Raw genomic sequence first — 21719 nt, 5'->3', positions numbered from 1 at the left:
ATCTTCTGGGCATGGAGCAGGTGTCACTGGGTGTGTGTGGGGAGATATTTGTGAATTTCCGCATTGTGCAGCGGGTTGGACTAGATGACTCTGGAGGTCCCTTCCAACTCTATGATTCTGTAATCTCTGGGGTGTTTTTGTTTGTTTTTTTGCAATTATCAATCAGTGATATGGGGTGAGGAAATGCAGAATGCTGAGTCATCACAGGGTTTGGTCTAATAGACATTAAAGAGGGGTGAGATAAATGTTCTGTTTCCATTTTCGTTGGCTGCTGCATCTTGCCCTCAGGTGATCATTATCTCACTTAACAATACACTTTTCATTTAAATACTGGTCAAGTCAGGTTTGGAAGAGTAAATATTTGCTTCTGAATTTTTTCTCCTCTTCCAAGGTGTTACTTGTTGGTGCTCATGCTTGACCTTAAAATTACAACTGAGCCTTGCTGTATACTGTAAACAAAGAACCCCCCCCCCCTCTTTTTTTTAAAGGAGACTCATTTTGTGTATGTTTTGGGTGGCAGTAGATAATTGTGTTGGAGAAAACTATTATTATAACTCTTTAAGTCAAATTTTTGATCTTCATAAACTAAAAACCTTTGGGTGAGAGACATGATTCTCCTTCTGAGGCAGAAGACATCTCCATGGGTTATTCCATCATTCCATCAGGAAGGCAGGAAAAACTTTTCCGCTTCCTGTTGGCGCCTTCAGAATGACTCACTCCAGTCTATTCTATTTTATTCTTGGTTCTGAAGAGGAACGGGGACTGGAGGTCCATTCTGGATCTCAAGTTCCTCAACAGATTCATCAAACTTTGGCATTTTCACATGGAGACGCTGAGATCCATCTCAGAAACAATCCAGCCAGTCAACTATATGACATCAATAGATCTGAGGGACACCTATCTGCATATTCCAATTCATCCAAATCACCGGAGATTCCTTTGTTTTGCAGTGGGCAACAGACACTACAGAGCCCTCCCATTTGGTCTCTCCACAGCCCCCAGGGTTTTTCCCAAGATCAGCCAATCATTCCATTTGGGACACGGAAACTATCGTACGTTGCCTTCAGGACCATGGTTTCATGTTAAACCTTTCCAAGAGTTCCCTTATCCCAAAGCAGAGGATTAAACACCTGGGAGTAATCATAGACTCGACCAGCAGCTCACTGTTTCTCCCTTTGTTCAAAGCTAAGAGGGTGCAAGAGGCTGCAGCATCAGTGATACAGAGATGTCATTCCTCTCTGTCATCCCTAGCCAAACTGATGAGACTCCTAATTTCTTGTCTGGATACGGTTTAGTGGGCCCGGCTTCATTCCAGAGACCTACAGAAATTTCTTCGTCCATACCAAACAGCCATCATGGAACTCAGGGAAATGTTTCTGTTGGTTCCTGCAAAGGTCAAGCACAGTCTTCACTGGTGGACATCTTTGGGCAATCTGCAACAGGACAAGGTGTTTTATGCTCCTTTATTCAGGGAAATTTTCACTTATACCAGTCTACAGGGTTGGGGGGTGATCCTCAATGAAGTTCCAGCTCAAGGTCTCTGGTCTCCACAAGAACAGAAACTTCCAATCAGTGTTTTAGAACTCAGAGCTATCAGGCATCCTCTGAATGCCTTCCATCCCAACATCACTTCTCACCATGTCCTGATATGGACAGACATTTTTGCAAAGGCATACTTAAACAAGCAGGGGGGTGGTCAAAGTCCCACCGTCTTCATCAGGAAGCCATGAAGATCCTGTTATGGTCTCAGAAGAATCTCCTTTTGATGCATGCAGAGCACATCAAGGGGGAGATCAACACCCAGGCAGACTGGCTCAGTAGGGAAGGTATCAGCGAGGGGGAATGGTCCCTCCATCAAGACCTGTTTCAGCTCATTTGCAAACATCTCGGTCATCCCCTAGTGGATCTCTTCACAACGTATCAGAACCACCAGCTGCCTCAGTTCTTCACAAGATTTACTACCATCCAGTGGCAGAAGCAACCGATGCTCTGACATTTCCATGGCCCAGGGTCTCCTGTTCACATTTCCACCCATTCCTCTGATTTCAAAGACCATATGCCAGGTACGGGAACTGAAAGTTAAGATAATCCTGGTGGTTCCCCAGTGTCGTTTTTTGACGCTGATGGAGCTGGCGGTCCTACCTCCTTTTCGCCTTCCGGTGAAGCCAGACATGCTTCAGCAGGGCCCAGTTTGGCATCCGCATCCAGATTCGCTGTGTTTGACTGCTTGGAAATTGAGCGGCAGAACCTTTCCCAACTAGGGTACACTCCTGAGATCTTAGACACCATACTGGCTTCCAGATGTCAATCCACCATTCACATTTACAATACCACCTGGAAAGTGTTCGTATGCTGGTGTAGATGCAACAAGATCTCTCCACTGAATCCATTGGTGGCCTCGATTCTCTCCTTTTTACAGGATGGACTCTATCCGGGTTTAAAACCAGCCACCCTTCGCAGACAATTAGCAGCACTTTCCACAGTCATTCCAGCCATCGGTGGGTACAGATTGTCCAAACAACCACATGTCCAGTTATTTCTTCAAGGTGCTACTTTCAAGGCTTCCCTTCAGGTCCACCATTTTTCTACATGGAGGCTTAACACAGTGCTATCTGCCCTCACCAGATCTCCATTCAAGCCACTTCATGCGAAGCCACTTTTCCTAGTGGCTGTAACATCTGCCTGCAGAGTGTCAGAACTCAACGCTTTATCGGTCAACTCCTTGTGCATCTTCCACAAGGACAAGGTGGTTCTGAGGACCGATCCAACTTTTTTGCCTAAGGTGTCTTCCCTTTTTCATCGTACTCAGGAAATCTATCTTCCTACATTCTGCCCTCATCTAAAACATCCCCAAGAGGTGATATGGCATACTCTTGAAGTGCGGTGAGCGTTGAAGATTTACATTCTGTGCACAGAGTTGATCCACAAGGCTGACTGCATGTTTATTAATATCTCTCCACCCAAGGTGAGTGTTAAAATGTCCACAGCTTCCATCAGTTCAGCTATCAAGATGTGTATCGTGGAGGTCTATAGGTCTTCAGGGCTTGAGGTTCCACAGGGCATCATAGCACATCCCCTTCGCAGTGCCTCTACCAACATCGCATTTTTCAACCAGGCTTCAGCGGGAGAAGTATGTAAAGCAGCTACATAGTCATCAGTTTCCACCGTGATTCGTCACTACAAGCTGAACACATTAGCTTCATCTGATGCAGCTTTTGGAAGAAAAGTTTTACAGCACATTGTGACCCTCTAATGATGATGATATCCCACTCATTCATTTAAAGGACACTGCTCCGGGAGGTCCCAAGGAGATGTCTTCTGCCTCAGAGGGAGAACAACCATTGGTACTTACCGTGAGGGGTCCATCTCCTCTGAGGTCAGGAAGACATCTCATGCCTCCCATCATCATCAAACTAGTCACTTATTTAATTCGGTTGCTGTCTCTTCTTCCTTTCTGTTCTTCTCTGGTGCTTGTGAAAGTTAGAAGTTTTTTCCTGTTATGATGTTCTCTGTTAGTGTTCTTTCAGTTAGACAGTTCATAATGGCATCTCACCGCTTTCGGAGTCCCAGATCTGGAGTGGGTCATTCCGAAGGCACCAACAGGAAGTGGAAAAAAGTTTTTCCTGCCTCCCTGATGTAACGATGGAATAACCCAAGGAGATGGCTTCTTGACTTCAGAGGAGAAGGACCCCTCACGGTAAGTACCAATGGTCATTCTCAACTGTTTGAAATGCTTACATATTCCAGGTACTGTCTGGGAAAGAGTCTGTAGTGTTTAAATCAGTAGTGCTTTTGTGAGTTCTGTACACTCTTAGAGCTTAGCTACAGGCCTTGAATTTATGTTTCTGTTTAAATGACTCTCTAAATCAGGGGTGTTGAACTCATTTGTTATGAGGGCAGGATTTGACATAAATGAGACCTTGTCAGGGCAGACATGCGTGTCATAAAATGTAATGCCGGGGAGCAGAGATATAAACTTTATAAAGAACACAGACAAACACAAAGTTTTTTTAAAAAAAAAACCCTTGAAATGTTTTGTTTATTTAACAGTCTCTGATAACTGACACCTCTTGCTCTGAATTATTGCATCAAAATCTGGAAAGTGTCTGTGCTGTAGTAATCTTGAGTATGCTGTGCCAGGGCGCCATTTGGGCCCTCCCACCCACCCTGGCTTTGGGCAATCTAAATATCCTGGGAGTGGAAGCAGCACAGCACACAAGTTTCAGTTCAGTTTATTTCAATTTATAGTTTCAGTTCAGTTTTTTCAAGTGCAGGGACACTGGCCAGCTTCTGTACTTGTATGCAGAGGAATTGCACGCGCTGGTCCTGTTCTCGCTGCCATGCTTTCACGCACAGCCTCGGAGTTGCTGCAGCAGTGGCGCAGCAAGTAGCAGGCAGCCAAGGTGAGAGGCGGGGGTCATGGTCTATGCTTTGAGCCTAAGACCCAGGGAAAAGCATGAAATGGCTGGGCATTGCAAGCTTTTGTACATAAGCTGTTTCATGTGTTGGTCAGCCAGTGGAGAAAATAGAGGCTTTGGTTCTGTAGCTCCTTTGTGATTGAGCAAGCCTGGCAAAGCAAGCTGTGATGCAGAAAGAAAGAAAGAGAGAGAGAGGGAGAGGGAGAGAGAAAGAATGAAGCAGATGACAGTGTGTTGCTCTCAGACCTGATAACAGCCCTCCGGGGACCTGATTTGGCCCTTTGGCTAAATATTTGACACCCCTGTTCTAATTTGCACATCTTAATATAATCTCAACTTGGTTAATGTGAAAAAATAGACAGTATGAAATCAAATGTCCTGTTTGATTGCTATGACTGTTCATTGCAGATGTGGAAAATGTAGACATGTTCTTGGTTGCTTCTGAAGAAGCTCTCTGAGATGCCCAGTTTCGTTTCTATTTGATATCCACGTAGAGTAAGATCAGTAGAATCAGATCAGCAGTAAACATTTGTTTCTTGATGCAACAGAATATGTTGCTAGATAAATCCTGGCCTTGAAAGCTATATCGTACAGGTTTGAGAATTAGACATTTATTTTTCCCTCTCTTTGAAAAGGACTGCCCCCTTATTCCTCTATCACACTGTTTCCCATTTGCAGGATTGGGAAGCCTCACTACTGGGTCACAAGAAAAGCCAAAGCTAGCCCCGCCCTCAGCAAAGCATGACCTCTGCTGCTTCCTTCCTTCCAACATCTCTCTGTTGTGCAGAGAAAAGCTAGTCTTGAAGACTGACACAGGCTGCAAAGCCTGAGCTCCATTTGGCTTCCTTCCCCCATCTCTGTGTTGTACAGAGAAAAGCTAGCCTTGAAGATTGACACAGGCTGCAAAGCCTGAGCTCTGTTTGGCTTCCTTCCTTCCCCTGTCTCTGTGTTGTGCAGAGAGGAACTGGGCTGCCTCTCCTTCCTTCTCCCCATCTCCCAGTGTTTGAGATAAAAGCTGCGTCCACTGGCACTTTAGATCCATGAAGTGTTCTTCAAGGTATGAGCTTTCATGTGCCTTGCAGTATGTTCTTTTGGGGAGATTTCCCTGGGAGGCGTGGGTGGCAAAGAAGGGGTGTGTGTTTTTTTCAGCCAGGAGGGGTGGGGAGTAGGCATTCCAGTGGCTATTTTTTTTTTTTAACGAAACGACCCTTGGGCAGAACTGTTGTTGGCTGGGGTCATCTGATGGTGAGTAAGGCTTTCCCCCCCTTTGTCCCCCTTCTTTCTTTTTCCCTCTGCAAGGGATGCTCTGTCTGTATTCTTGGTGCTAAGGATGGGGGGAAGCAGCAGTGGGAGGGCTTCTAGTGCCCTGGCCCCACTGGTGGACATTTTGGACTGGATGGTCCACTGGCCTGTTCCAACATGGCTTCTCTTTCTTTCTTTCTTTCTTTCTTTCTTTCTTTCTTTCTTTCTTTCTTTCTTTCTTTCTTTCTTTCTTTCTTTCTTTCTTTCTTTCTTTCTTTCTTTCTTTCTTTCTTTCTTTCTTTCTTTCTTTCTCTCTCTCTCTCTCTCTCTCGCTCTCTCTCTAACTGGGCCATGGGAAAGAAAAGTTTGGGAAACCCTGCTCTATCATCTTCATAAATGTCCATTTACAATGAGATACACCTTTTAGACTACTGATATTCAGCTTCTTCAGCTGGGAGAAGGTTGCCTGCTTTACTAAGCTGATGGAATCCATTCCCTCTGATAAATAATTTGAGGTGTCTGCAGTATGGCAGTAGCAGTCTAGAAATCTTGTGCTGCTGCTTAGTTTTCAGGTACACCTCCCATCAGGAAATCAGAGGTTACTCCAGAGTCATCTACCGTAACCTCTCATTTCTTGAAGAGGTGCACCTGTTGTGTTGAAAGTAGTGTGCACTTTTTTTTTAGCCAAAGTTGTTGTCTCTGAGCAAAGGCTCAAGGACTAGTGCTGGCTTGCCAAAGGCAGCGCATTAATTGCATATACGTGTTGTTCATCCAGTCATGTTGGAGTTTGAAAATTAATGTGGTTGTTTATTCTGTAAGAACGAATTTTGTAACATTCTAGGAGACTCAGAATCTGAAGTGACTTATCTTATTGATTTGAAATCAAAGGGTTTTTAAAGCCAATTAATATTATTCTCTGCTTCTTTGTAGCCTGAGTTGCTAGCAGGATGAAAGTGATGCAGATTACTGTTTCCTGCAGTTTTCATTTTGCAGATGTACTGTGCTCATACAGCACTGTGAGAAACTAGAATGCTAAGTCTTGTAACAAAATGTCTTACAACACCCCCCCCCCCCCCGAATTGCTGATGTGTGGGGAACTGAGGACATGATAAAATTTACCTCACTGTTTCTTGTTGTCTATACACATGTATGTTAGGCATGTGTTTGCATGAGTAGGCTGACTTCCAACCCTGCTGTTTATTTCACACTAAAATAGCAAGCATAGAAAAGCTCAACCAAGCTAATCTTATCTGCTATCTTTTGCTTTTGACCTAAAAGGAACTGCTAATTCTATTTTTAAATAACCAGCAAGTTTTAACACCTGTGTTGAAATTTGGACTCAAATCAACGATTTGTGAGTAAGAGACATTGCTGTTAAGCAAATTTTGGAAGGCAAACTTTAAGCTGGGTATGTTGGAAAAAGGGGGGGTTATTCAACAGAATATGAGATACACTCAAGCAGTCAGAATATTATTGAACTTGCAAGTAGCACTGGACTAGAACATTAACAATGATCTGTAAATATCCCAAATGCCTACTACACTCTAGTGCAACATGGAAACTCAAGAGAGAGAATTGAGGAGGGTGTTTGCAGAAGCAGAGTAGAAAGCAGCAGCCTATAGTTTCCTATATCACCAGGATTCGAGACCAGAGATTTGATCTCTCGGTGAAAGGACATCCCAAACTTTTAGTCCATTGATCCCCAATATGGTGTATTTTCTGGTGCCTACTCCCATCTACTCAAAGCAAATAGCTACCGTATTTTTCGCTCCATAAGACGCACCTGAGCATAAGACGCACCTAGTTTTTAGAGCTGTTTGTGTGAATTTAGAGGCATTTGTGTGAATTTTTTGCAGTATTCGCTCCTTAAGACGCACATACTTTCCCCTCCACTTTTTTGGGGGGGAAAAGTGAGTCTTATGGTGCAAAAAATACGGTAATTTTTTGGAGCAGTAGGTGCTTTGGAAGAGAGCAGGATGACTTTTCTTTCTGCAGGGAGCACTCGTAAACAGCTGTTTTCACCATGGCAGGACACCTGGCTGGGAGCCTCCCAGTGCTTAATGATTGAACCCAGTCACCATGGTAGACATTTGGTGGTGGTGCCCACTCAATGTCCTCAAAATTCCAAGAGTGCCCACAGACTCAACAAATCAGTCAACAGTCCAAAGGGAATGTCAGAGCTACCCCAGGGTTTGGGGCCACTGAGAGAGGTGATCATTCTGGATCTTTTTTCTTTGGCTCCATCAAACAAGTCCAACTAAGGATCCAGTGAAGTGGGGAGGGAATGAAGGCAGGCAGGTAGCATCTGTCAGGAATGAGAAGGTTCTGTAGTAGCACACGGGAGTGATAACCAGCAAAAACCCACCTATGGGGTAGCTACTAATTCCAATTATAGAACTTGAAGAAGAATGGCATGCAAAAGATTTGATTTTCCCAGGCTTGGAGTGGGGAGGAGAGTACAAATGAGTTTAGATGGAAGCTACCTAATTTCATGGAGGCAAGGTGAAGAGAGTTCACATGACATTGGGAAACTTGCAACTAAAGATAGGAGGGCAAATCTTGGGGTAGGGAGAAGGCATGCTAAATATGGTTCTAGTAACATAACCCAGAGTTTGAGCAGTGGAAGTAATCTGAAGAAAATGTCCGTAGTTAGAGGCTGCAGTCACTGAATTTTTGTTGTGTTATGGAGGAATGTTCCAAGGACAAGGAATCATGGCTTCAAGATCACCTTGGTTGAGCTGAAATCTTTTTAATAATACTCTAAACACATTTGGCACTTGAATGAATCGATATCTCTTTGAGTTACATTGTGCCTCTTAGTATCTGTCTGAACTTTTTTATTTTGGCTAGGCACATCTGCTTCTGCTTCTCTTGCCTCTGTTATTCTTTAAATGGTCAAAATGGGCCCTGTGTTGTAATTGGCAGGTACTAACTGGTCACAAAAGCTAAAAGGAGAAAAAGACCAACAAAATGGAGAGATAGGGGACCACAAATATAATCTCAGAATTGTAAATCCATTTACACCCAAATGCTGATTGTGTCAATTTATTTGCACTTTTTTCTCTTCTTCATTTTGTTGTTTCTAGAATTGTGTGTGAAGACTTTCCATCTGACATTTCACTCTTTCTAGGAACTTAGCCAGATATTGCCATGTTACAAAGATGAGGGAGCTAGGTAAACCATTCACATACTAATCTGCAGTTATGACCCTCTGTTATTGCCCATCCCAGTTGTAAGAATGTATATGCTTCTTAGCTTTCCTGTTAAATAGGTTTCCTTTCTTATCTGTACCACAGCAGAAAATCTCTTCAAAAGACTCTTGCACAGTTGCTTGGTTACAGCATTGTTGCTATATCTGAATAATGATGAGATAGATTTTAAAACATTTTGACTTGTTTAAAGAGAGTGAATGGACGTGTAGATTAAAGATAGCAAATGTACTATAGGAAGGTGTGGTTATGATGCTGAAGCAGGATATTTTTGCTTTTTTATTTTTAATGATTGGTATTTGTACTATAATGTATTTGGCATTCTTGCTTTCTGATACATTTTAGAAATGGGACTTTATCTAGATCTGTCTCACCTGTAGGAGAGGTGTGATAAGAAACATTAATTATTTTCCCTCATACATCTAATTCTGCCTGTGCCTATCCCCCGGTATGCAAATAATGATGCCTATGAATGGGGAGCACTAGTTCACAAATCATACAAAATATAAATAGGCTGGAACTAGGGACATTAATGGATCATAGTATCTGATTCAGCATGGATACTTGGATCTAGAGACTGTGAGCCAGTATCATGCTCTCGGTCTTGTTTATCTCACAGGGCTGCTGTGAGGATAAAATGGAGGAGAGGAGAATAATGTAATCTGCTTTGGAATCCCATTGTAAAGAAAGCTAGGGTATAAATTAAGTAAATAATTATATCTAAAGATTGAAGGACAGGTAAAAGATTGGTGGGTTGAACAGAGAGAAAGAAACGATAAGGTGAAGATAAGGGGGTTGCCAGGTGGAAGGCAAAAGGAAATAATATGGGGATATAGGAGAATGTGAGGTGCCCTCTGCAAGTTCTTTTGGGTTTCCTACCATACAACTGGGCCACAGGTTTTCTGAACAGAGGTTGCTGGGGGAGGGAATAGTGAAGATGAGGGCGCAGATAAAGGTGGGCTGACTGATGGATGGGAAGGAGAGAAGGAAGCAGGAAAGAGGGGAGGCTGTGAGGGCTTTCAAGGGGAGGAACGAGGAAATAGTGGAGAAGAGTTAAATGAGATGTCCTTGTAGGTCCCATGTTTGTAAAATAATATTTACTTGTTTAATTATTTGTCTTTTAACTGATTAATGGGTAGAGATCACTCCTGTCAGAAGTGAAATTGGGCCCTGCCCTCAGCCAAGGTGTACATTTCTGAATACTCAGGAGGCTCCCTAGTTATGTAGAAAAAGATTAGCTTGTAAAAAAGATTCCTACACACACACACCCAAATCAGTGAACAGACAGTTTATTCACAGCCTAAGCCAGCTTTTAAAGCAGTAAAATCATACAAAATTAAAACTGAATGACCATAAAATCTTACACAAAAGGCATAAAATACTGATGTAAAACTACAAATAGAACAGAACATGGCAGTTACAGCAAACAGATTGGCAAAGGTGTTTAGCCATTTCCTGACTGAATTATTAGTTTTCCTTATTCTTGTGGCAAGTTAGCCAAATTTTGCTAATTTGTATGTAACCTCAGGGTTCTTACCGTCAAGAAGATTCTTAAGGAGTTGCAGTTTTTGACTACTGGTAAAAGGTATGTCCGTGGAAAATGGAAGTACTTTGCGATGATCATTATAAGCCTCACAGTCAAATATGACATCGACCATCATTGCAGCAGGAACATAATCGTTCCTGGAATGGCACTTCTTTGTATCTCCACTCCACCACCACTGAAGGGAGAACGTCCCACCTCATAAGAGTAAACATTCTCCTATATTCATTATTTGTTAAGCGGTATAGGTAGGGCATCGGGGTCACCCTGTTGATTGATTCTGTAAGAGCTCACCATGTGGTTGTGCTATTAAGGTCATTTTGTCTGACAACGTCCAATATTCTGTTTCACTATCTCCCTAACGTTATCATAAGTAAGAGCTATTGTTTTGAAAGGCCATAATAATGAATTCTGTTCTCTATGACCCTAATCCATCTTGGGACCAAGGTATCTTGCAGAATTAAACTGACCAAGCCCTTAGGGTAAACGTAAGTTTAAACCCTAACTGGATGGCCAAAAACCCAAATCAGTAAAAGCTGAGCATACTCATTGTCATCTAGGAGCTACAGAAGGTTGTGGGCAGCTGAGGGAGAGGAGGAAAATGGTTGAGCTCTTGAGACCTTATCACATCTTTAGAGGAGGATTGGAATCAGGGAGCTCTAATTTTCCTTGACAACAAGACCAGGATGTTATGTTTTTAAGAGCATGGTCACTTACAAGCTCAGAGAATTCCTTCCCACTTTGTACTACTTGAACTCAGGACTGAGTGGGCAGCTTACTACATAGCAGTTAGCGATGAGGTTCAGAGTTAGGGGAGCAAGTGACTACTTGCCTAACCTAGGAGTTTAGCACAGCTGCACTTGAAGAGGGAATTATTTCCCTACCTAATACTTCACAGGCTCTCCACTTGTAAACTGCATATTGCCAAAAGCTCAAAAATCTGCCTCTCTAATATACTGAAGAAAGCAAGGCGTGACAAGTGAGCAATGTTCCCTCTAAGCTGAAGAGTCTTGTGAGCAAAAATTCTTTGTGAGCTACTGGTATTAAAGTAGTGAGCTACTGCATAAATTGTGCTCTGGGGTCAATTTTCCTGAGCTAAGACAAAAATGTGTGAGCTGGAGGCTAAAAAACTGTGAGCTAGCTCATGCTAACTCAGCTTAGAGGGAACAGCAAGTGAGGTGTTCTACTTGAGCTCTCATAACATGTCAGATAATAAAATCAGTCAGGTCATAAATACCCAACTGTTTATACAAATATGGATCATATAAGTGTGGACCTGCAAAAACCTTGTGGGGAGAGTATATCCCCCTCCCCTTTTGCTTCCTTCCCTCTCCGCCTTCTCTAACAAACTTCTCCCTCTTAACCCCCTTATCTGTCAACCTACCCTGTCTCTCTTTTGCCTCTAACTCTTCTCCTTTTGTCTGTTCCTCCCCTTTTTTATCAACCTATTCCCCCCCCCCTTTTCTACCCCTCTCCCCCATCTCTCTCTCTCTCTCTCTCTCTCTCTCCCCTCCATACCAGCTGTGGCAGCTGTGGTGTGAGGAAGCTGATCTGGACCTGGAATGGCTTTCCTGTCACTGGGTAAGTTCACACTATACTAAATAATGCATTTTGCAACTGGATTTGCAACTATTATTGCACAGTAAAAATCCAGTTCCAACACATTACTTAGTGTAGTGTAAATGCACCCATTGAGGCCTCTGGACGTATCCATACTGGCATTGGCATCTGGAAGCCGCTGCAGGCTTGGTGAACCTCCTGGCATCTGCTGCCACCATGGCTGAGCCTAGAAAGTTTCCTGCCATCTGCTGCCACCAGCTTTACAGTTAAGTGTGATATCTGTGCACGCACAGACAATGCATTTTTAATGTGGGAGAGCTTTAAGCTCCCCCCCCCACACACTATATTTTTTAACATTTCAGGGAGCCCCCAAGTTTGCAGGAAAATCTGTTCAGCATTGGTGTGGCCCCAGTCCATGAATTTAGATATCCACAGATGGGACCAGACTTTGCTGGTAGATATATCAGGGATGTCAAACATGCGGCCCATGGCCAGCATCAGCCCCCTGAGCGCTCCTATCAGCCCCACTAGCAACTCACCGTTGCCTGCTTTCTTCTCCCTCTCTTGCTTCCTTCTGCATCGCAGCTTGCTTTGCCAGGCTTGCTTAATCAAGCTATAGAACCGAAATCTCTACTTTCTCCATTGGCTGACCAGCACATGAAGCAGTTTATGTATAAAGCTCTCAATGCCCAGCCATTTCATATTTTCCTTTGAGTCTTAGGCTCAAAGCATTGATCATGAGATTTCTGTAATCTACAGGGTGCCATTGGGCACATCCCCTGCTGCTCTCAGCTTCCTGGGTCTGTGACCCGGGAAGCTGAGAACAGCAGGATGGTGTGCCAGTGTGTGCTTTCCTCTGAGTCCAGCTTCAGTCTTGCAGGGGAGGCAACTGGGAGCGAAGCCATGCCTCCATTTTTGTTCACCTGGAAGCCAGGCGGGCGAAAGAGGTGGCACAAACTCGCTTCTGGCTGCCTCCCCTTGTAGGGGAGATAGCCTCAGAGTGAAGCAAAACAGCCCCCCCCTTTCACCACCCAGGAGCCAGGGGACTAAAGAAGCAGCACAGCCTCACTCCCAGTTGCCTTCCTTTGCAGGGAAGACAGCCTCAGAATGAGGCAGAACATCCCACCCCCCTTGCCCCTTTCACCGCCCGGGAGCCGGCGGACGAAAGATGTGGAGCGACCTCAATCCAACCCCCATGGGGGAGGTGCAGGCCTGGGGGCAGCCTGGGTTGGCAAAACCCCCAGCACCGCTCCTGTCTGTAATGAATGTTAGTAAATCAAAAGTAGGTTTGCCGCTTACATGCCTGAACAACCCTTGGAACAGTATACTCAAGATTGCTATAGCTATATTGCTATGTTGAGTATAGCATAGGGGAGGGATGGTGGCTCAGTGGTAGAGCATCTGCTGGTAAGCAGAAGGTTCCAGGTTCAGTCCCTGGCATCTCCAAAAAAGGTCCAGGCAAGTAGGCGTGAAAATCTTCAGCTTGAGACCCTGGAGAGCCGCTGCCAGTCTGAGAAGACAATACTGACTTTTATAGACCAAGGGTCTGATTCAGTATAAGGCAGCTTCATATGTTCATAGACGTCTCCAGATTTTGATGCAGTAATTCAGAGCAAGAGGTGTCTATTATCAGACTGTTAAATAAACAATACATTGCAAGAGTGCTAATGTTTTAAGCATGCTTTATTTTAAGTTTTTTTTAAAAAAAAATCTTTATTTGTGTTTGTTTTTGTCCTTTATAAAGTTTATCTCTCTGCTGCCTGGCATTACATATTATGACACATGTGGCCTGGCTTGAGAAGGTCTCATTTATGTCAGATCTGGCCCTCATAATAAATGAGTTTGACACCCCTGAATAGATAGTATACAGCTAGAGATCATGGAATCCTGCCCAGTACCACCCTAAGTGAAGATGAAGCCACTACAAGAACTTATCGTTTAACAAGAATTCTTACTTATTGGTAGGAAAGGCCATTTAATTTTTTTCATGTTGAGATTATATTGTGTGGTGTTCCTGGAAAGTAACACACTAGAACTAAAATAGCCTCAAAAATAAAGATGCCCTTACTGTTCAGATGTACTGATTACTATTCTCTCATAGAAACCTTAGATGATTTGTCAACTGATTAAGCTGATTAACTTGCAATCCTAATTAGAACTGTTACGTTTAAGGAAGCTAGACTCTAGCTTGCTGCTTCTAAAAATAACAAATTTGTTTTTGCAAGTCAAATCATACCTGCCGTTTGCACAGACCTTCCTATTAAGTAATGTAACTTCCCTTTTCTGTATTGCTGGAACTTCTGAGTCTGGCATTCCATTTAATACAATCACTTGTATAACTTTAATCATGTCTTGTTATGTGCTTTTAGTGGCAATCCAAGCCTTTGGGGCATGGAAAGGACAGCAATGAGAATATTTTGGTTTTTGTCCAGTAAGAGACCATTCTGTAGACCTATTTCCACATTTGTCTTTATCCTTATTAATATTTTGTTAGGCATGTTAGCTTAGCATGACCCTGTTTAATTTTACTTCTTACAGGTCAATAGTATGTTTTCCTCACTTATAGAAGGTAGAAAATTTCATTTGCTCAACCTTTTCTTCAAAATAAATAAAAAAGAAAGCCCAAACCAGTGGAAAATATCTGCCTCTCCTCGCTTATTGAATGTTTGGACTAACCTCTTATATAGTTTTGTTTTTCCACAATCCCTGAATTTGTTTCTGCTTACCAAATAGACCAAAGTTCTAATTTTAAATGAATCCCTTGCCCAAATGCAAACATTCAAAAGCATATCCACTTGTTTTCCAAGTGCAATATGTTTGGAGATCCTGATTCCCCCGTCCCCCTTATGTTTGCAAGTTAAATTGAGATACATCCTGGGGTGCATTTATGTTAGAATGCCTTAATATTGGGTAGCAAGGGGACCAGCTAGGTAACAGTGTTCTTTTTTTAAAAAAAAAAAACTTTTTAAAATATACAGAATGTATAAAAACAAGAAACTTGAAGAACATAAAATAGCTCAAAAATCAGATAAACAAAAATAATACAATAGAAGCTAAAAACCTAATGCAGTGTATATTCAGAATCATTAGATCACAAAATCTTTGTAATCTTGCCATTCTTCCAATGCCTATAAACATAGTTTACATCATTTAAACTACAGGCATATATCTATATCAGGATTTAGAAGGTAGAATATCTTTTTCAGGCAGAAATTGTAGCATAGGATACCAGACACTAAAAAATTATACTTTCTTTCTGAAAAGGGGATTGCCAAATTCACTAGGCAATACAAAATATTACCATATTCACATATACTACGATTTGATATTTAGAGGTACCGTAACTCTTTTTTCCAGTTTGCAGCTACTGTGGTTCTCACTTTGAACATCAATATTTAGATTAGTTCAGCCTGTTGTTTATTTGCTATACTATCAAGCCCAAATTCTAATGAAAACATATCCAGGGTAAATGCCAAGGAAAGATTTGTTATTTGGAATATGGGATCCTCGATTTGATGCCAGAACCTTTACAAAGGTTCTAGCATCAGATCAAGGATCACATGTTGCATATTTTACAAAGGTAACTGTGTTTTTGGATGGGAGCAGTTTCACAAAGCAAGTTGAAAAGAATAGAAATCCCTGGGAAAGTGGTGATGTTACATTTTGATCCACTTCTGTTATCGTTGTTGTTCTAGATATTTTGTATTTATTCAGCAGAATGCAATTTATGAATTGTAGGTTTTAATACAACATCCTGGCAAAAATAAATTTTCTTATATTCTTAACTGAATTTCCTGTGAGAAACTTATTTGCATATTATATATTCCGTTTAGGCAAATGGGAAGTACCGTACATCTTCCACATCACTGTTCATGTCACACACTTAATTTTTTTTTAATTGGGACCTAAATAAAGCTGTTATAGCTGAGTTTTAACATACTATTTGCTCAGAGGACATTTACGTGGGTTTTTGTCCCCAAGTCAATGGATTGAAGACCAAGACAGACTAAAAATGATCAGCTTTTCCCCATGGTCTCTTGGATGTACTAAATATATTTAAGCTGTTTTGTCTAAATCAAGCCTCTTTTCTTTGGTCAATTGAAGGTAGAAAAGATCCACCTACTTTCCAGCGAATAGTTCGGTTATGCTACTGAGTGAGTGGATCTCAGAGTCAGGATTGAAGCCAAATTCTGCTTTATTTGTGAGGAAAGCTTCATATTGTCACCATCACCCCTTTTTAGGTCTGAGAAACTGATAAAATATTTTTGGACTGCACAGTTTTAAGTTGATGTTTAGCGGAAATGCATTACAACTTTTATAGTACCCAAGAAGTGTAACAGGAGTGTGCATTTGACTTCAATCAACATTATACCGTAATTAGCAGCCCACAGAGAAGATAGTACTGAAGTTTTAAGTTCCATTTCCTTAATTTATCACTTGGAAAACAACACAAGTTTCCTGTTGAAGAACATGAAATGTGTACATTATTTCTTTGTGGGAATATTTGTGGTCAGTGAAGGAACTTGAGACCACTGGAATCCTTGGAATTCTTGCTGAACTCTTTGAAAAGTATTAAGCCAGTCACTCCATTGCTGCTGTTCTTCAGCATCTTTTGGAGAATACTCTGTTCTTTCTGCCTGAAACAAAGTATCTTTTTACTCCTTCCAAAACAGACATCTAAAGAGGTTGCTTTAATTGTTAATTATAGTGCAATTTCTTCATGTTGTGGATAGGAAAAAACACTTTCTTTTTTTGTTTCTGCCCTTGTTGTTCACAATTGTTATATGGAGGAGCAAGAGATTAGCACAATGGATTGGCTTTGTTCCAACTGACTCAGAAGTGCAACACATTTCCCCTCCTTCTGCCCATTGCATTTGAAAGTCTGAGGATTCAGGCACAATGTTTACATTGGGCATTGTTCAGCTAATTTGGCAGGGAACTCTTTGGCAGATATTAAGGCACTTAATGAAGAGATGCTTCATTTTCTGTATGACTACTCCTTAAATTGTATACAGAACAAAGAACTGCAGCCCCCCCCCCCCCCGCATCAGTGAATAAAAGGATTGTTGCTTTTTTGGTGTTGGAAAGTTTTGGCATGGGGTTCTAGTCACATTTGTTTCTGATAAATTTACTGCTGTTGAGAAAACCAACATTGCAGTGTTGTGATGAATCAAGGAGAATTCCTATTGACATACACAATCAACATGGTCATTCTTTGAGTAATTGTTAAGGTATGTCAGTCTGTTGCACGAAGAAATGAGAATTCTGGGCAAATGCCAGCTTCCCTGTTCTTCAGGGATGAATTATGACAACATAATTCTCCAGGGATGAATTCAACAAATATTTTTAAACCTAGTTAGAAGGTGGTTGTATAGGTGATGTAATTTTTTCTTCCTTAACAGAAATCTGGTGAAGAAGTACTGTCCTAAGCGTTCATCCAAAGATGAAGAGCCCAGGTAAAATGAATATTACTTATTTTTGTAAAAAGCACTGGACAAAATCAGACAGCTTTTCTAGTCAATTACTTCTAGTGCAGGTACTTTGAAAAGGCTCCAACACTAAACACTGGTTTACATACGTATACCTCATTGATTTGAAATGCTTTAAGTGTGTGTGGAATTCTATTAGTATTAGGGCTTCAAGTTTAACAAAAACAAATAAAGAACACTTCTATAAAATGCTAAGCATTAGAGAGTCTTTAGGCACTTTAAGGATTGTTAGAAATAGTTTAATGAGCAGGTCAAAGCTTGCAAAATGGGACCTCTTTCTTCCTCCCCTTTTTTTGCAACCATTGATCCCAGTAAGATTCTGTTCCTGGGGATTTGCAGTGGGAGGGAGGAATCTGCCAGCAGAATTGCTGTTTCACTGGTGGTGAAAGAGCTCTTGTGGATCCATCCCTAACAGATTTGTTCTGTCATAATTTTTAGAGTTAACAGAGCATTCTATGAAGTGGGCTCTGGCCAATACAGGCATATGCCACCATAAAGCTATTAGGGCTGTAGTGTTCTGCCTTCTGCTAATAGCCGGATCTTTCCTGCCTTCTCCTTCCCCCCAGGAGTCCCCCAAGGCTTTCAAAAAGTTGATGCTGAAAGTCACAGGAGGTTCATGAACAAATTGCCATGAGGGGCTATAGTAAAAAGGGGAAATTTACTTCAGCTGGGCCTCTTGAAAATTCCAGCAATATAAGAACAAAGTGCTGACCACTTTCCCCCTTTTGCTTGTAGCCCTCCATACATAACAGAGGTCCTCAAACTCTCAGTCTCAGCTTTTCAGAGGAGTTGGGAGAGGCAGAAAATGTTGGCTCTGTTCAGTTCGTAGCATGCACAGCCCTTAGTTTTGAAGGTACCTTAAATCTCTTACAGTGTAGTCCTAAGCAGAGTTATATCCTTCTAAGTACACTGAAGTCAGTGAATTTAAGATTGGTTTAGCACAGCCACTCTGTTGTAGCCAAAAGCAGCAAATATGGCTCGCATATGGAATACCGCGGTTTAGGTTTAAAGTTTAGGTTTATTTGATTTATATCCCGCCCTCCCTACCAAAGCAGGTTCAGGACAGCTCACAATTCATAATAAAACAACAATAAAAACATTTAAGTTGAAACAATAAATTAAACAGTTTGGAGGTTTGAAGATGCTTTCTGCATGAGATTGAAAAGAGATCTAAATTTTTAAAAATGTGCTGTTTTCTCCTGAAAGTCTGGACCATTGTGCTCATATAATTTGATTTGTTATTCCTTTGTCCTCAAGTGGGATAACACTTTGCATTGGAAACACTACATGGTAAAGAAGAGTTTGAGTACCAGTTCTTCTCTGAAGCTGTAAAGTGCTTTAGAGGAACTATAGGTTGCCATAGATTGTGGGCTTGCTGTGTGGTATGGCTCTCCCTTCTTAAGTGTTTAGGGACTAACTTTCTATCTGTCCTGTACTTTATTTGATCAGCAGCATTTCTGTACACTATAGGGAAAAAAACATAGACCCTTTTAGCTTTGAAAGCATAATTATATCAGTACACTGACTTACATTGATGATTGCTTTAAGTTAGACACAGAGAAACTAAAGTTATTCCATTGTTTACAATGTGAACTCAGTTTCAGTAGTTTATGTTTTTTCACTTGATGTCCAGGCTAGAGATGATTCTTTTACTGTTCTTTTTTTAAAAAGGAAGCCCATCATTAAAAAGAAGATAACAATAATAGGATTAGGGACACAGTGGATCTAGCTCAAAACAACACTGACTGAACTTCAGTTTTTTTTTAAAAAAAAATTCACATTCATTTCTTATGGAAGATACAATTGGGGTTCCTCCATTTTACTCTAACATCTTCTAAGAATTATGGATAATAGGACTTACCAGATCTGATAATGGAGTTCAAAACCACAGCTTTCAAGAGGGCACACATTTCCACACAGGTTTATGAGAGAAATCTATTTTTAATACAGTGATTCTTGTTTCTTTCTCCCCTTTCACACATACTCCCTACCCTTATTTTTTTCCTTCCCCCCCCTCCTACTCCCCCCTTTTTAGTGCCAGCAATAAATAGTGTGGCACCTTTCCCTCCATCCCAAGAGATGAGCAGGCAAACAGGCAGCTGTCTCCAGAGCTGGTAGCAAACTTGTTCAGTAGATCATCCATCGGGATGCATGTGAGTGGTATGATTGGCATGTTCAACCCTCAAGACCAAGCAAATCATCTGTGCAACAAGTTCAGCTTCCTAAGCCTAGGAGTTTAAGTCCATTTCTAAGCTCAGTCCTTCCATTTTACATCTTAGGATGTACCACTATACTGCAGGGCCTTCCAGGTAGTATTCTTTATTCTTTTCTACCTCTTGAAATCTGTTTCTGTAAAAACTATGTGTGAAGAGAAGTGTGCTTTGGGCATCTTCACTGTGTATCTATTCCAGCATTTGCTTAAGACATCTATACATCTATACTGTGCTGATCTGTGACTTTTTTTCTTTTCTCTGTGTTTTATCAGGTTTACCTCATGTATAGCCTTTTATAATATCCTTAATGAGTTAAATGACTACGCAGGACAGCGAGAAGTTGTAGCAGAAGAACTGGGATATAGGGTATATGGGGAACTGCTGAGATACTCCCAGGAACTCAAGACTGAAAGGAAAATGGTAAAGAATTCTTTTTTTAGTTAGTTCTGTTATATTGCTGTGCTGTTTGTGCCAGTAGAATGTATGTAATAATTTGTTTCTTTGTTATAGTAGGCAAGAAATTTAGGCTGGTCTCTTCTGCTGAATGAACTAGTCTCAGTGTAATAAACATTTTTTTCTGATGAAGTATTAATAAGGTTGGATTTTAAAATAATTTTTCTACACCCTGTTATTACTTTGTTTATTTTCACCATTCTGTGTTAGAATGATGCTGCAGTTTGAGAAAGTATATGCATGTATTGATGCCTTCTCAAAATAATTTAACAATTTTTGTTCAAAATTTTGCAGCACCTTCAAGAAGGTCGAAAAGCTCAACAGTATCTTGACATGTGTTGGAAGCAGATGGATAATGTGAGTGTTTCCTTTCTTTCCTATTCACTTTAGGATTTCCTGCTTTCCTTTCTTTCCTATTCACTTTAGGATTTATACATCTTGGTAGGCAATTGTTGGCAAAGAAAGGAATTATGTGTTAACCTAGCTATCACTGGCCATCACACTGGTTTCATTGTTAAATAGACAAGATAAATTACTGTGTTTACATAGGTCATTATGGTGCTAATTTCTAAATAAGCAGGCCATTATCTAAAGGAATACTGACCTGAAAGATTTACTAACTAGAATTCAGCTTTATTAGAATTTATTGGACATACCTCCAAGCCCCATGGCTCTGTCGTGGTTGCCCAGAGCAACATCTTAATAAAATGAAAGGGCTGAGTATATGGTGCAATCTTGATCTTTTAAAACTTGTGAGAGTTCTGCCAGTGACTTCTGTGGGTTCTGAATTGCTCAAAGAAATGAAAATTGAAGTAATCTGTTTCAATGAGATAAAGTCTACCTAATTTTATTTTAAATTCAAGGCATGAGTTTTTGTGTGTACATATCTGAAGAAGTTGGTCTTAAAGGTGCCACTGGATTCTAACTTTGTTCTGTAGTTGATGTAATATCTCTAAATGTATTTGGAGATTATGATGCCAAAGCTGTTGAAAAGCATAAAGGCAGGGAGGATTTATGGGCCCTATGTCTTCTGGAGCCAGGCAATGTTCTGAAGGCTGCTCTTTCTCTTCCTTTCTGAATATTTGAGCTGGGGGGATCTGTGTCTACCTGAAGACATATGTATTGATTAATAGTAATAATTATGCAGTTCTATTCCTTGGTCCTTAATATGGAAACTTTCTTTCAGTAAACCTTATGGCTAGGGATTTACACAAAAAAAATCAGTATTTTTTTGGATTTGGGTGTATTGAACTGAAAAAAAAAGTGTTTCCCAGTATTCCTGATTTTCTATCTCAGTACGGTATTGGGATTCTGGATGTATTTAAGATTGCTGAATTTTTTGGCTTCATTATATTCTAGTCAATGGTCCCTATTGGCTATAATGGAGAATCTATCCGGGGTTATCTGGGGCTCTGCGGAGGCTGATTTTTGAAGGAGAGACACCAGATTTGCAGCAGAGTTTCAAAAAGATTGGACCAAGGTGTCCGCATCTTTCATTGTTTCCAGTGGAGGGGGGGGAGGCATTTAAAAGGGGTGGGGGGTCAGTTGTTTCCAACAGGAGAGAGAAAGGCACTTTTTAAAAAGGCGACTGT

General features: G+C 41.2%; 1 protein-coding gene across 5 annotated transcripts in view; it reads left to right on the top strand.

Annotated features, from left to right (window-relative positions):
• FNBP1L (formin binding protein 1 like) overlaps positions 1-21719 on the top strand; it is an 85195-nt gene that overhangs the window by 31757 nt on the left and 31719 nt on the right. For 4 of the 5 annotated variants that reach the window (XM_060232247.1, XM_060232244.1, XM_060232246.1 and 1 more), the window contains exons 3-5: positions 17375-17428; positions 19947-20094; positions 20422-20484. In XM_060232247.1, the coding sequence (XP_060088230.1) occupies positions 17375-17428; positions 19947-20094; positions 20422-20484 (265 nt within the window). Of the gene's footprint in view, positions 1-17374; positions 17429-19502; positions 19771-19946; positions 20095-20421; positions 20485-21719 lie in introns of those variants that run through there. The other variant, XM_060232245.1, reaches the window with a different exon arrangement.

The sequence above is a fragment of the Heteronotia binoei genome, chromosome 2 (assembly GCF_032191835.1).
Source record: "Heteronotia binoei isolate CCM8104 ecotype False Entrance Well chromosome 2, APGP_CSIRO_Hbin_v1, whole genome shotgun sequence".
NCBI classification, from domain to species: Eukaryota; Metazoa; Chordata; class Lepidosauria; order Squamata; family Gekkonidae; genus Heteronotia; species Heteronotia binoei.
The sequence above is the reverse complement of the archived record's forward strand: the minus strand, read 5'-3'. Positions and strand labels throughout refer to the sequence as shown.